Raw genomic sequence first — 16,070 nt, 5'->3', positions numbered from 1 at the left:
CCTAACAGCAAGACTATTTACAATAACATTACTACTTTCAATTACTATATTCGCTAAGAAAAAACAGAATTAACCAGCCTTTATGAAAACCAGCCTTCATGATATATTGAAGGATAGACCTATAGATGACGTCATTAACAATCTTTTTTGTTGTAGACTGTCAAGTAGATTTCATGTTGCCATGCGTCTATTCGGTAATAGATCACAGAAGATGTTAAAAAAAAAATGTTTAAGAACAACAAACATGTCTCCAGACCCAGATTTTCCTTGCGCAATTATATCATGGAAACTACAAAAAGCCAAAGAATGTTGCAATTAACTTAACTACGTGGAGCTACGAAACATTTAATGGTAAAGGCTCAGTTTAAATGTGTAACAAAAGCTACTAAATGAAGAAAAGAAGAGGAAAAATATTAAACCACTTCCAGACCTAAGCACGGAAAAAATTTCATGGAGAAAGTAAAAACATTTTCAGTATAAACCTAAGCTTAGCACTTCAGTTAACTTTGTTACCTTACATTTGGGTCTCGTCCTTATATCCTTTCGTGAACTTGATCTTGATGACAACCGTGCAAACTGCTTCATTTGACTTGCACAAGACGAGAAATTTTCAGCAACGCTATTATTTCGAATCTTCCCTGGAAACGTTTCTCGTTTGTCGCATTTTCAAGGCATGATAGACGAATTTAGAGGAGATTCTTCGAGGAATATATTTGAAAAACAAACTGTCTCGCTCGCTTTCAACACGTGTTTCATTCAACGAGAAAAGTGAACGCCGCGCCACAAATTTTTCCGCCTTTTCTCACGTTCCGTCATTTAAATCGAACTGAGATGTCCACATCAACCAGTCGATTGAAGAAGTTAAAAAAACAATTATTCCATTCGCACTTTAGATGATTATTTAAAAGTCTCCGGCAAACTAAAATCTTTTTATTCCCTGTGACAGGCTATTTTGCCCTCATATTGTATCCCTTCACCCCTAATGCGAGCGGTTAAACATGACGTCACAAGGTTAATAACATAGTCGGCGTTTTAGATGTCTAAACTTTAGTCAGCATGTGTCGCAACATTAACAAAAAAAAGTTCCAATTATGATGCGACGTTTGTCAGCGACGAGTCTAGGTACAATACTTATCGCAGGGCTAATCGGGCGTTAAGTATTGTCTGCAATATTAAATCAATCACTGGTAGACAAAATAACGCGTCTGTTACCCGTGTGCGAAACTTTGGCGTTTGACAGGTTCAGTTATGTTAACAACCTTGTTGGTTTCGCGGATAAGGTTGTAGTAAACAGAACGAAGCCATGGCTAGCAAAACGGATATGGGCTGCAAAAAAGCAAGTAGGTCTATTTTCTTATGGTTTTAATGCTGTTAGCCTCCATAGCCTACTATGAAGGCTTTCAATTTTGCTTTCCTTTTGTTAATAGTGCATGATTTCTGTCATGTTAAAAAATGCCTTTTGTAACGACGAAGATTCATCAGTGACTCAAAGAACACACTGTTTGAGATTACCTAACGAAAGATGCAAAATTGTTGAATGTCATGTTTAGTTAGCACGATCAAGCTGACCCATCTAAGATCAGTTCAAGAGTTTTGATTTGCATGATCCAAACATTACTAACTGAAATAACTTGAATGAATAACAAGGTATGTGATCACCAGGCGAACGCGGAAACTAACAGATTTTACTTTTTACAACTTGTAGCGTAAAACGTAAGTGTTTTTGATGATTTCAGTGTAAGCCAACGAAGTTTCCCGAGCGAAGGTGGTTTGCAGCAAATGCACAGTGTGTTTAACGAATAATTCGGGTTTCATTTCAATCCACGTGGGGTGTAACAAAAACATTGCATAAATTCGATGCTCAGCTACACCTAACAAACTTTCCCTGTCGCTGTATTTTAACAATGCTCTTGTAGAAGAGGTTGCAAAAAACTTTTCCTGAAGTAATCGCACATCGTCAGGCATCTCTCAACACGGGTATATTTTAGCACTGGAGAAGCAGTGGTTTAGATAGATTGTCACCTTAAGACAATTCAAAAGATCAGTCACTTTAATATTGCTATGTCCAATGGTCCATTGCAATCTGAAAACAGTTTTGTCGGGAAAGGCTAGCCTGCCGATGAAACAATGTTTAACGTGAGAGGTTTTCTTAGCTCCCAGCATGTTTCGGCCGGCCTCATCATACGCTGGACATGATGTTTTAGTTAAATTAACTATGCGTCTAACCACATATGTTACTTCGAGCGTACAGAGTACAGTGTAATCAAACATGTATGCATTGATTCATTGCTCGTTTGATACAAAACATTTTGATTTAGTTAGGCACTGTGTTGCTTTCGGTGTGCTAACCATAGTTCCTTGTTACAACAGATTTTCTGTTACCGAGTGTAAGCCTGAAAGCAAAGACAAGCAACGATTATCTAGTCGGAAATATACTTAGCCCATTTCAACAAGTTTTCACGAGACCCTTCGCGGTTTTAACTAGCATTTTCGCTTCGCCGAGAATTTAAGTACTTTTAGGCCTGACTATAATAGAAATTAGTGAGGCTATATGGTATTGTGTTATTAGCTTGTTCTAAACACCGCTCGGTGAAGCTAAGGAAATCAAGCTAGAGTGACAAGTCACCACGAAGACGTCAACTCAAACACAGACTATTAAACGGTGTTGTGCAGCATAATAAACACTAACAAGTTGATAGAACTACCTTGAGCAGCATGATAAACAGTGTTCAATGCTCAATAGCTTTTATTTGAATGCATGGTCACACTCTAGGATTTTATCCACAGTATTATAAATAGTACCACATAACAGCTCAATAATGAACTTCCATTTCATGGTTACACACTAGGGTTTCATCCCTAGAAGTTAGAACCACCTTGTACAGCATATAAACAGCACCACGTGAACGAAATGCTCAGTAGCTTTTCATTTGAATGGTCACTGACACGTTAGGGTTTTATCCACAGATATAGAAGTTAGAGGTATGCACTTTCAGGTGTACAGCATAATCATGAAACAGTACCACATGAAAGTGCTGATCAGATTAATAATTTTTAACTATACCTCTTAAGGGTAGTGAGTTGTGAGTGACCAATAGCGTTTAGTCAATTCTATCGAAGCAAATAATTTAATATTTACATTACAAATTCTAATGTTGAGTCGAGAGGTTTAATTTTAACTTTCAAGGGTCTATAGGATTTATTTATAAAACAAACAACAGATAACTCAGCCAAGCATGTTGGGTGAGTAAGCATTCCTAACCATTACCTATGATGGAGTAATTTGTGATATTGAGAACTTACAACATGACAAAATACCTTGTTTTCTAGCAGAAAATCCGAAAATTGGCAATTTTCCAGTGCACTCTAGGGAAGCTATCCGGATCTCTCATGACTGAACGAAGGCTAACTTGTGTGATTTGGTTCAGTAATACATTCAACATTGATACCGAGATTAAGATGTCTAACATGCAATATATCTGTTTAATACCTTCGGATATCGAATTTATCTGACTTCTTGATGACCGTGCTAAAATTTTAATTGTCCCCAAAAGACTATCACCTACGTTTCCCTAAAATCGACAAAAATACAGTTTTTTTTTCTTTGTCGAGCTCGATCGAAATTGAAAATTATCCCAAAATGTTTTCCTATTCTTTGAAGCTACCAGTAACACTTTTTGAAGGCATATTTTTCACACACCATCCACACTACGCCCGAGTAATTTAAAAACGAAACACTCACCGGCGATTTAATTTGATCTGTGTTGGAGGAAAGCTCAGTCAGGGATATCACGTGACTATCGTGACGCAATCGTTTTCGGAAAGCTCCGTTTTCAAAATGCTTTCAGTCCACACTAAAATGAAAAGCTGGCGTTTTCAAAATTCTTTCGGTTTGACGAGCATTTTCGAAAAGCTCCGTTTTCGTGACGGATTACAGTGGACGGTAGACCTAACCGTAGAAGCAAAGCTGCGTTTTTAAATTTCTCCGGCGTAGTGAGGACGCCGCCTTATCCTTGCATACGCTTAAAATATACGAATAATAAGATATCAGATCTTCCTAAATGCTGCAAATTGCCAATCTGTAAGCGAGCTTCGTGCATTTGTAAACGATTTCGCTGAATCGGATTTTTCAGTCCACAAATGTAAGAGCTCAGATTGTAGACGAATGTCAATAAGGTAGTTATGTGCCATTATATTACACCAATTTACAAACCGGTCTGAGCCGATTGACCTCAAAACAATGCTTATCGCATGGGTGGTCGTGCGTTTCTGCAATATTAAATCACTGGCAGATACAACACGAATCAACAGTTAACCTGCAGTGCGTTGAGCTCAATAAGCCAGCTTAAATCATTAGTGTTTTAATGTTACAAGAGTTACAAGGTTTTTTAAATTATTGACTGTTATGCTGGGACGTGGATGGTTTTAACAGCAATCCATGGCTTCTGCAACGAATGAAGAGCAGGGTTGCACGAAAACAGGTATTTTTATAGTATTGAGTAGTAGCTCCAACAGCGTTTTTATACAACAAGGAAACTTTAACACTGGCAATAAAGAGCAGTGTTTCGTTTTATCAGTATGTTACTATTAGATGCTACCTCAGATTTCTGAGTTGTTTCGTGTTCTAATATGCAGTGAGAGTCTAAATAGAAAATTCTGTTTGCAATGCTACAGCTGGGGAGGGATTCTAAGCACACCGCTTTGTTATCTGTGGTAGCAATATTCAGCAAACTTGCCGCAATCTGCTCAGTGTTCGCTCAAGCTTGAGTGTAGGGTTTACACTGCACACCTGTGACATAAATAAAGAAGATGTGGTACCCTTTGATTTCACAAAAGATTGGTTAACACACTGCTCTCAAGGAGGGTTTTTAAGCATGTGCCGTTGTGTGTTGATCGAACCAATTTTTGTTGGGTCTCTTTGTGATCAGTGATATTAACACACCCTGTTTAGGGTTTCTTCTATTCGAGGGCTGTAAATATAACACTGTATCATTGCAATGTTATCATTTCTGCAAATTGAAGGTCATCTGCACTGCTGATAAGTATGGAAATGAATTTCGTTTTAGCTTATAATTCAAACATTCTGACATTTCAATGCTTCATTGACATTCACTGAAATGCGAGCGAAACCGGCTTTTAGGAGACATTGAATTGGTAAACTGCAAGAGGTGAAGATTTAAACTATGATAGTGATACCACTTTTGCCACCGGGAATGTAACTGTGGAACCCTTGTTTGTAGGCATATAATGAGTTTTAAATAAGTTTGGAAAGACAATTCATAGCAGCAACTAACAAAGAAATAACTTAGTAAATCTGTCGATGAAACATAAATACTTGCATTGTGATGTTTTCAATGCTTTCCGAGTGCCTTTCCGAATATAGATCGCCAAGTAAGCATATGCTTTAGCTAGTTATTAACCGTTATGTACTTAAGCTCAGTCTGATTTGGCAGTTCTCTACAAAGGTATAATTGTGAATTCTTTATTCAGTTCTTTAAGAGCAAACCATTGCACGGATAACCTTGACGTGCTATTCCGCACCTGATGAGTTCATTTTAACTGGATCAAACAGAAACGTCCTGTTACGATCGTGCTAAAAACGTTCTTTGGTAATTGACGTGTCATTGCTTTCCAAATTAAGAACCGTATTAAAACGATAGAGCTGAGTTTTAAGGAGGCCAATTAAACTTTAAAGGATTTTGCCTTCAAAAGTTGATATATCAGCGAAAACCCATCAAAAACCACTGCGTGCGTTTTCAAACGAAAATTGCTCTCCCTGAGTGTCAACTGATCCCACCTGATCAAAGACGTATTGAAATCTTTTTCTTTTCTCTTTCAAACGTCGAAAATTGATTTAAGTTTCATAATTTAATTAATGGCGTGCTGAGTCATAAAACAGGTGACGTAAAAGCTCCGGGCGATTAGTATTACTTTAATTAGCGCGTGGGTAGGCACGTGACTTGTTAACTTGATTTATCTTTTTATGATAAAGGCTACCCGCAGTTGCAAACGTAGTTTCATATATAATATGCTTGATTGCATTTTTGTTTTGCCATCCTCGCCGAAACAAGAAATGCAGAGCCCAACGAATGCTGGAGCCCGACGAAAAATTAACGGACGGGTTCAGTCTCCGGGGGTGACTGAGGTCCTTGTCGTACCTTTTAGGGGTTAAAAAGCGGTTTGGTATCTCTTAGGGTGCTCAGCGTCAAAATGGCAGGAGACAGGCGATTATGTGCTGTTTTAGAACTGGTATCTCTTAGGTGTGACAAATATTTGTTACATTTCAAGCCCACAAAGCAGGATCTTGGTACCTCTTAGGGTTTCTTTCAAAATTTCCGACGAGCACCCCCGCCCTTTTTATGTGGCAGTCCCCCCCGGGGTCAGATCTAGTCAGCGCCATTGTGTTGTGTTCTTGGACAAGACAGTTTCCCTCGCAGTGTCTATTTTTTCTGAAGAGTTTTCATTTCGATGATCTATAACTTCGATCAAAGTCGAAATTCCCAAAACAAAATGAATATCGATATAATAGAGTAAGGCATACTTGAGTTTTAACGTCACTTCTGTCGATGCAATAGTAGTATGTGACCATTCAAATGAAAGCTATTGAGCAGTACTTTCATGTGGTACTGTTTATTATGCTGTACAAGTTCTAACTTTTAAAGTCTGTGGATGAAACCCTATTGTGTGACCATTCAAATGAAAGCTATTGAGCAGTATTTTCATGTGGTACTGTTTATTTTGCTGTAAAATGTTGTGCTAACTTTTAAGTGTGTGGATAATTAATGCCTCAGTGTACATCGTTGGTATACTTGTTACAATTCAAAAGAAAGCAAATGAACTTTCGTCGGCTGCTGTTTATTATGCTGTAAAATGTGGTTCTAACTTTTAAGTCTATGGATAAAACCCTAGTGTGTGACCATTCAAATGAAAGCTACTAGGCAGTATTTTAATTTTTGGACTTTATTCAGTTGAACTTAGTAATACCTACTTGCGTCGCGTTTCTGGGGCGTTTTAAAATAGTTTTAATTGGTATAAATCGTCCTTGCAATTCAGTTCCTAATTGTAGCAACATTTGCATACTGTAGTAATAATGCACTAAACTAAACTGCCCTAAACGTTCGATAACGCTAATGAGTTGGAGATGGCGAAGTAATTATGTGATACATACATATAAACGGAAAACTCGAAGATTGTTAAATTTTACTTCATTATTTCATTACTTTCTCTATTTCGAATTATTTCCCTCTCTTGAGTTTATCCAATGACAACAGTATCATAAGCAAAGAAGATTGTTTTTCAATGTTCTCAGTCTCAATGCGGATAATCTGGAAAATGTGAAGAATTTTAATTGAAAGAACATATTATTGTTTCCATGGGTGCTTGCTACGTTGTACAGCTGGCCCATCGGTGACATTGCCTTAGAAGTTATCATGTTATCTCGAGTTGTTCTCGATTTGTTGTTAATTGAAATCTTGATTAGGGTAGATAAGGAACTTATTGCCTGATACGGGTGACTATAGTGCCGTCATCGCGTGACGTCAAAGTTTTGAGGGCGAAGGTTAAGAGCCTGAATAAAAAGATACATAGACGAGACGAGAAAACTCACTATCATTTGTTTGTATACTGTTAAAGAGAGCCCGGATAACAAGAAAAGCGTTTTAAAAGAACCAAATTCCTTTGAAAAAATCTTTAAAAAAACCGTGACTTCTAGCGTCTTAAAAAACGTTATGGTTCACTTGACCCGACCGCATTGTAAAACAACAAAGCACACTATCTTAATATGCGGTCCACATTTAGTTTACCCGAGGCAATCACAAACACGATAGATCAACAAATACACGGATGTATTCTCTTTAGTAATTAACAAAAGCTTTTGTTCTTTTGTTCAAACCTGCCGAGTCGATTAACGCGCTATTCAGAATTCGGATTGTGAATTTTTTATTGAGTCAAATAACATTGGTGGATTAGAAGTGATTAGCTTTTTGATAACGCATTGAACAAAGTTACCGATCTCGTGAAAGGAACAGCCGCGACATTCTTTTGCATGAGCCGAGACACGCTACTGTATAAAAGAAACCCGTGACTAGTGGCTTGAGCAAAGTACACTAGGTCTTGTGGAACAAGCTTCAAGGGTTGCCGAGTCGAGGCCTAAATGAGCGAGCTCTAGAAGAGATGTTCTCGCAGAAAGGCTTACAGAGGCACCCGGTTAACTTGTGGAACGAGAGAGAAGTTTGGCGATGGCTAAAGCAGAAAGGTCTAGGGAAACTTTGGCGAAATTTTCATGGTAGGCAGGGATTCAGTTATGCTATTTCGTGCGCTCGCCTCGCCTCAGTAAACTTCGAACAAACAACCTAAGCAAAATATTTCAACAGCGTTGAAATATTGAACTATTTCTTTTTCTACTTCTTCTCGAAGGTAAAAAAGTTGACGGTAAAGGTTTACTTCAAATCACAAGCCAATATATTGGTGAGTATCTCTTACAATGAAAAGTTTGGCACAACTATTCACTTAAATAGATGATCCATCTTATTCAACTTAATTCTATTTTAATTCTAAAACATCACTGCCCATTTTAACAGCAGATGGTTTTGGTACTGAAGTTTCAAAACTTCAACAGGTCTATATCCGTTCAATATTGTTCGTTGTCAATCGCTGTTAAAGACCTCATACTGGCTATTAAATGATCGTTGGGAAGTCTCGTTAATTATTCATACCGCAATTTGTGTTCTTTCACAAATACCGAACGTGGGTTAATATTTTGTTTACTTGACTGATTTTCACGCGATACAAAGACAGTATATGTTATTTGTCGATCACGCTAATACTGATGTAAATAAAACAACTGTCAATTTCGTCTTATTTTGGACGAATATTTTTAGATCGTGCTCTTTCACAAATACTTGGATTAGTATTTTGTTTACTTGAATGATTTTCACGCGATACAAAGTCAGTAGATGTTATTTGTCGATCACGCAAACACTGCTGTGAATAACTTTAACGACTATCAATTTCGTCTAATTTTGGAAGAACATCTTTAGAAGTCACTTTTTTGCAATACGAACAGCGTGCCAAGTCACGCGAAGCGTATCAATGAATGTAGCATCGTACTTAAGATACATATAACGTTTTCACATGGTAAATGTTCATTTAAACGACCTGCTTTCTCTTTATAAAGCTTTCTTATGCGATATTGAGTACTTTTTCAATTAATTTCAAAAACATTTTGCGTGTGGTGTTTTGTTTATTTACATTGTCAGCTTTGGGGTCACGTAAGTTCAGTTTGAAAATATTTGGATAGAAAATTATACAAGGAAACTACGCATCATAAATGCAAACAAACGTACAGAACTTGATCACGTTACCCAAGTGACTCACGCAAGGCAGAATTAAAACACGTAGACCTTTTTTTCACAAAAACCGAACAACGGTTTCCCGCATGGCTTCAAAATGTTCTTTTTCTTGCGGTGAAACTGAAGGATTTAAAGCTACACAGAAATTTGTTCAATCGCTTTGTAAATGGTTCAGAATTAATAGTACGTGCCTCAACCAATCAGAGGAAGCAAGATCATTGTTCAACAAATCACGCGCAAAATCAAAAGAAATACGTGACTTGCATTTTCCCGCGGTTGGCGCCGGTTGCATGTTTGAGCTCTGAGCGCAGATTGGTGACTGGCGCTATTTACGCTTGTTGTGATTGGCCAGATGTGCTTACTCAGGTTTTGGTTCTAAATTCCGCTCAAATCCATGTTTTTTCACACTGATTTGCTCTCTTCTGCACTTGAAAAGCCTTGTAATAGCTTTTGTTGAGAGTTTATACAAGTTTTGATCAATTTTGTTTTACCACAATTATATTTTTGTGTTTGCCTTTAGGCGAAAACTTGATTAAACTAAGCTGCCGCTCTTAAATCCTTTAGTGTAACTATTTTTTTTATCATATTCTTTCTTAACAGTCGGCACTCAAATAAGCTGTAAATTATTCATTGATGTCCAATTAAATTTGGATTCCCTATATTAAACGCAGTTCAAACCTACCTAGTCAGGATGTAAAGAGAAATACTATCTTTATACCAATATAACTGTATTCCTTATCTCAGAAATTTTCATTTAAAGAACCCAATTAATTCCCTTTCCCCAACGCAAAAACGTCATTGTTTTCGTCATTATATGCCATTATTCAACTTCATTATTCGTGCTTCGGTCTCTTAAAATGCCGCGAAGTACGTAAGGAAATTGTTAGTGAAAAGGTCAGTACCGCTCCTTCACTCATTTAACCACTAATCCTTAATCCGGCCTCAGACGATAGCGTGATCTCGTGACTTACTAACTTCTACATGCACACACCTCACTGTTGCATGTGAGTTAGAAACAAGAACCCAGTTGAAACAATACAAGCACAGTACGTTGTCTTAAAGAAAGGAAGTGAGTTGAGCACAATCTTAAACTGAACAAACACATCTGAGAAACGTGACAGCATTTTCCATTGTTAGTTGAGCATTTGGATTAACCTGTTAGTCGCCAAAGGGGCCGCTAAACGATTTATGAAAGGTGCTTCTTCCAGTCTATCTAAATATTTGGCGCGTTGGACGGAAGCCATTAGTGTGTCTGGTGTGGTATTAAAAGGGTGCTCTGAAAACAACCCGAATTTCAAAAAGTTTAAACCCAGACGAAATTGCGACCTTTTTAAGTCGCTTACAGTGTAATTCTTACCCTGATACGAACGGTGGTCTCGTCACATTCCTTTGGAATCAAATATCTCGAAGAAAGATTAACAAGCCTCTTGAGTGCAATCTCGACCGGCGGATCGATTACAAATATTTGTACTATTTTAGCAGCGAAAGGGTCTGCGGATTCGTCACCTGTTTAACACGATCTGTTCTCGTTAAAACTATGAGTGTTTTCTTCTCTGACTGTGGAATAACGAAAGGTAGGAACTTCTGGGTTTAAAATATTGCTAAGTCTCAAGATTTTACGGTTATTTTTGAAAACGCAATTAAGTGATTTCCGCTTCAATTTCAAGATGTATTTTGTTCGCTATGACAAAACCATATCTTTCACTGTTTTTGTTTCTACTTGTCCGTTGTGTATACTAACCATTAGTTATTTTTGCCATAAAATGTCACTGGGTATAGTAATTCATCTTGCAATGATATATAATTTGCTTTCACGAATGGTAAGTTTAGTTTACTTGCCGGTCTAGTCGCAACTAGACCGAAGGATATATGATTTCAAATGATCACTGAATACAATGCGCGCGATTCCTTTGATTGTGTTAACTGCGATTTTGCCGTGCGCAAATAGTATGTACAAGCGAGGTAATGGTTTTAGACAGTAAATGGGGGAATTGTTTGTTGTAATTCTTTCCAACTCGGAAATCTCAGTTGTGCAATCATGTCACAAAGACATGGGAAATTTCATCGACTTACTGAGTGATTTGAGGACGGAGCGTCGTTGTATCGAGTTGTGTCTCAGAAAAAAAGCATTTTAAGAGTGCCTCCTCTCTCTACGAAGAGTATACTGAATATCCATGTCCTACTAAACCTCGAGCCATTTTTATTCAGGTTTATTGTTTTGTTGTAGAATAGAGCTTTTTATAGGGACTGTTTTAGAGTCGAATTCAATTGAAATGAGCAAAGCATGGATAGTAAAGAGACTGCTTCTACTATCCATGAGCAAAGTAAGCGCGGATTAAAACGACTTTTCAGAGGTAATGTAAAAGTCCACAAAGGAAAACGAACGTTTTAAAATAAAGTTACGTAAAACACAACCATTACAACCGCTGTTAACATCTTTCAAACGTTTCAGTGCAAATATAGGCTCCACGAAGTTATGTTTGAAGTTCTAATTTTGAAATAACGGAGGACAGAGGTTTAACTGTGACTTAAGAACAAACTCCGGATACTGTGTAGACATCGCGTCAGCAGTTTCTGTCAATTTGCGAAGGAGTCTTTATTTACAAATTTACGGTATCTTTTTCATAAGAGCATTAATATCGCACAGATCAGATATGTGACGCCATTATCCTACGTACAGGTCAACGTTGGTATTCCATCAAGGCTGTGCTCTTCCCCTCCCCTCCCCTCACCCCCCGGGGGAAAAGTTGTGTCGCTAGTGTTCGTTGACTGCGAAAAATTTTACTTGTATGAAGTTGAAACTGAATCGGATTTTTGTATCACTCAGGGAGTTTTGCACATTATGTTACCTCTTGCGGTAGGTTCATCCGCGAATCGACAATAACTTATTACCATGAAATGATTCTTACTTGAGACATCGATTTGTATCTGAGTTTCCGACGGGTTAGATGGGTGTTTTCCTTGGGGTAAATGCAACAGGAAAAATTCTTGCTCCCTGAACTTGCCTTACAGTTGAAGTATAAAGATATGTGTGTAACGTAACCGTGTTTTCACCAAGCTGTAGATGTCTTTATGCTTTTGAGAACTCTTTGGGCATTTTAGTAGCCTTAGCACAAACTATAGCACTTAGCAATTTACGAAAACATTTCTTGTCATCTCTAAACCTTCGTATTCTCGGTATTAGGCTGATTTAGCAAGAGAACGGAAACGTCACTTGACGACGGCGCGGGCAGTACAAGTACCCAAATATGGTCAAATCAGAACAGAATCCAGGGGTGCTTACCATTTACAGAAACCATCCGGTTGGAAATTTCAGGCAAAAACATTAAACAGTTGAATGCCACGTTGCGAGAGAAGGAATCACTATAAAGTATATCCACATCAGTTCGAGAGACTTAAAAGAGCAGAAAAATAGCATCACCACAAATCACAGTCCATATTTTCAGAAGCTTCCCAAACGGAATGGCGCAAACCATTTGATTTTCCAACTGGAATTTCCGGTTTTCCCATGTAAATGGTAAGTACCCCATGTTATTCCGCGCGCCCTGCAGTCGTCATCTGACCATATTTGGGTATTTGTACTGCGCGCGCTGTCGTCAAGTGACGTTCCCGTTCTCTTGCTAAATCAGCCTATTAGACTGCACCTACCTTGCAAGGGAGGCTCATGTGGGAAAATATCATTAAAAAAAGATTAATGTCATTTGCATTTGTGAAGACTCCTCGCATTAACCTCAATTACATGCAAGCTATAGCTAGTTCCAGTCCATAACCGAGAAATCTCTATGACCTAATTAGTACCTCGTCTGGTTTCAGATCACCTCGGTGTCTCAAACCCAACGTCACGTGACAAACTTCTTGCCGCTGTTCATGAACTGAAGTTGTTCGGTGGACCAGTACCGGATGAGAGGCAGTTTCGCCCGGGTGTCCCTGGCACAAATGACAGGGGGGCCCGTCAACGACCAAACAGAAGGTCCCTTCCTGCCAGGCCCGCTAGTATGCAAGTGCTGGTAAAAGGAATCTTACCAGACTCTACAGAGAGCGGTAACTTACTTTTGTAATCTTGACTAAACAATGCCGGTAGCAAATTTAAATTTCTAACTTTTGTCAATTTATTCTGCGTCTAGCAAATTCTCAGTCCTTGAATAGCCTGGATGTTGTGGATCGAAAAACTCCACAAGAAGTTCTTCAAGAGCAGGCTGAGGAAATGATGTCGGAAATAGAAAAGGTGAAAATACTGTACGAAAGTATATTGTAACTTGTGTAAAACCAACTAGCTTTAGGCTCATTCAAATAACGTTAACCAGGGGAGTTGTCTAGTTGGCTGCGAATATGTTTTGTATACCTTAATATTAACAAACGTTTTCTCGAAAAAAATTTTCCAGAAAACAAGAGAAGGACGCCGAATTTAATGGGTTTATCGTCCAGCAAGTTGCTCTCTTATCTAAGCTTTAAGGAGCGACGTCACGTTTGCGCATCTTGAAACGTTTAGTCTAAATTTTTCAAGTTCGTCGTTTGTAACCCGTGTCAGTTTTCTCCATCCTAACCATCCTTGTTTCTTTATGATTTATTATTACCCCTTTTGTATTTTTCTATCTTAGTAAACTATTATTCTCAGGTTTTCTTCAATTTAAAGGTTAAGTGTTGAGACGTGGGCAATACTCGCTCAACGTTCCCTACATACCTCAAGACAAAAAGTTGTTCAATTTTCCTTATATTCCACTGTGACAATCATTGCATGATTGGATTTGAAAGATATTAGAATTTTTCTGAATACTGTGTCTCACTTTTAAAACGATTGCACCGTCTATCCATCGAGTGTTCAGCATTTCCGGTTTTTCGTTATAGAATACACTTTGACACTGAATGCTCGGGAAGGGATGTCCGTGTGATTTACCCCCAAATTCTCACAAAGATCATTAAAAGAAATGTAATGCAGTCTAAGTAAGGAGAAGTAATACGTCCAACTTAGAATTGAACGTTTAAGTATACACTGCTTTCAGTTGGTCTCTGTTGTGTTATATTTACAAGGATTTTGTGTCTACGTTTAGGGCAAAGTTCTAGTGCAGACAACGATCTTAAACCCTGAAACAGAATACACAAGTATTGAAATAACAAACCAGACAACAAGGTATGCTTTATTTCTTCCACGTCGCTATTTATTATGATCAAGTATTCTATTTAGCATTGTTATTAAAACGAGGTTTCATTCTGACTGATTCTGTATTATTTCATATTTTCTTTCAGTAAGGACCTTATCAGTCTGCTTCTAGAACGGTCTGATGCGCTTTCCAAGGATCATAATCTATTTTACGTGGCAGTGGAAATTGGAATTCAAAAGAAAGGTATTCTCGATTTAGAACGGTTGAATGTGACTTACGGACTGACTGACTGACTGACTGACTGGCTGACTGGCTGACTGGCTGACTGGCTGACTGGCTGACTGGCTGACTGGCTGACTGGCTGACTGACTGACTGACTGGCTGGCTGGCTGACTGACTGACTGACTGACTGACTGGCTGGCTGGCTGACTGACTGACTGACTGGCTGACTGACTGACTGACTGGCTGACTGACTGACTGACTGACTGACTGGCTGGCTGGCTGACTGACTGACTGACTGGCTGACTGACTGACTGACTGGCTGACTGACTGACTGGCTGACTGGCTGACTGACTGACTGACTGACTGGCTGACTGGCTGACTGACTGACTGGCTGACTGGCTGACTGACTGACTGACTGACTGACTGGCTGACTGGCTGACTGGCTGACTGGCTGACTGACTGGCTGACTGACTGGCTGACTGACTGGCTGACTGACTGGCTGACTGGCTGACTGATTGCCTGACTAGAGACTGACTGACTGACTCGAGACTGACTGACTGACTTGAGAATGACTGACTGACAGACTGGCGGACGGACGGACGGACAGACTGACCGAGTGACGGATTGATCATTTATGGATAATCGTGAATCACGCTGATCATCCAGATTTCCAAGACTTCGCTTCTCGTAACCTTCTTTTCCTTTCCATTTAACCATCTTTGGTAAACGCTAAAACTGACCATTCACCTGACTAGATTCTGGCCTGCCCATATCTCATATGATGGTACTGGCGGATGATGCCCGACCTTTGGAGATTCAGACCCGTCAAGCAACGGGAGAAGCGAAGTAAGTTGATAAAGTTAAACCGATACTCTAAGTTCTGGTCCGCCATTTTGGATTAAAACATCCTAAAGGCCCTGGGAACTTAGCTGGCAACCTGGCCTGCAATAATTGACAAACATTTATAAAACACTGCAAAAATTGGGGAGAATTACTTTTCATTTGGCCGCTCGCTCAACACAACAGACACTTTAGAGACCAGCTCTCTCATCAATTTGTACCGCACATTGAAAAGTATAACAATGCATGCCTTATCAAACAAAAAAAAATCTGAGATCGTTTTAGTGCGTGGTCAATGTTGCACTTAAGAATACTTAGGGATCCATATATAGCCGGATATAGATCTTGTCTGTCGCGGTGGTTTAGACCAGACACCATCTTTGATTTCAAAAACCGGAAAGATCCTTGCAGTGAAGTTCGTAAAAAAAAGAAACAGACCAGTTTCAAACCCCCAAATTTAAAACGTCAACTACATTGCGTGCCAGTAAAGCGTGGTATTGAAGTTAAAACATGGGGTCGTGCGGACTTGCACGATCGAGTCACGCAAGACTAATCACCT

At 38.9% G+C, this 16,070-nt stretch overlaps 1 protein-coding gene across 4 annotated transcripts in view; it reads left to right on the top strand.

The window, feature by feature from the left end:
* Positions 1–1,230: 1,230 nt before the first annotated feature.
* LOC110064862 (uncharacterized) overlaps positions 1,231–16,070 on the top strand; it is a 20,347-nt gene continuing 5,507 nt past the window's right edge. Inside the window, exons 1-7 of one of the 4 annotated variants that reach the window (XM_089288033.1) lie at positions 1,231–1,340; positions 8,416–8,466; positions 13,164–13,391; positions 13,475–13,575; positions 14,399–14,478; positions 14,595–14,692; positions 15,427–15,517. In XM_089288033.1, coding sequence (XP_089144159.1) covers positions 1,304–1,340; positions 8,416–8,466; positions 13,164–13,391; positions 13,475–13,575; positions 14,399–14,478; positions 14,595–14,692; positions 15,427–15,517 — 686 coding nt within the window. In that variant the 5' untranslated portion in view covers positions 1,231–1,303. Of the gene's footprint in view, positions 1,341–7,912; positions 8,285–8,415; positions 8,467–10,590; positions 10,925–12,534; positions 12,868–13,163; positions 13,392–13,474; positions 13,576–14,398; positions 14,479–14,594; positions 14,693–15,426; positions 15,518–16,070 lie in introns of those variants that run through there. The other 3 variants (XM_020771964.2, XM_089288034.1, XM_020771965.2) reach the window with 3 other exon arrangements.

The sequence above is a fragment of the Orbicella faveolata genome, unplaced genomic scaffold (assembly GCF_042242905.1).
Source record: "Orbicella faveolata isolate gen_17 unplaced genomic scaffold, um_ofav_v1 contig_15, whole genome shotgun sequence".
NCBI classification, from domain to species: domain Eukaryota; kingdom Metazoa; phylum Cnidaria; class Anthozoa; order Scleractinia; family Merulinidae; genus Orbicella; species Orbicella faveolata.
This window is presented reverse-complemented; position numbering and strand designations above follow the sequence as displayed.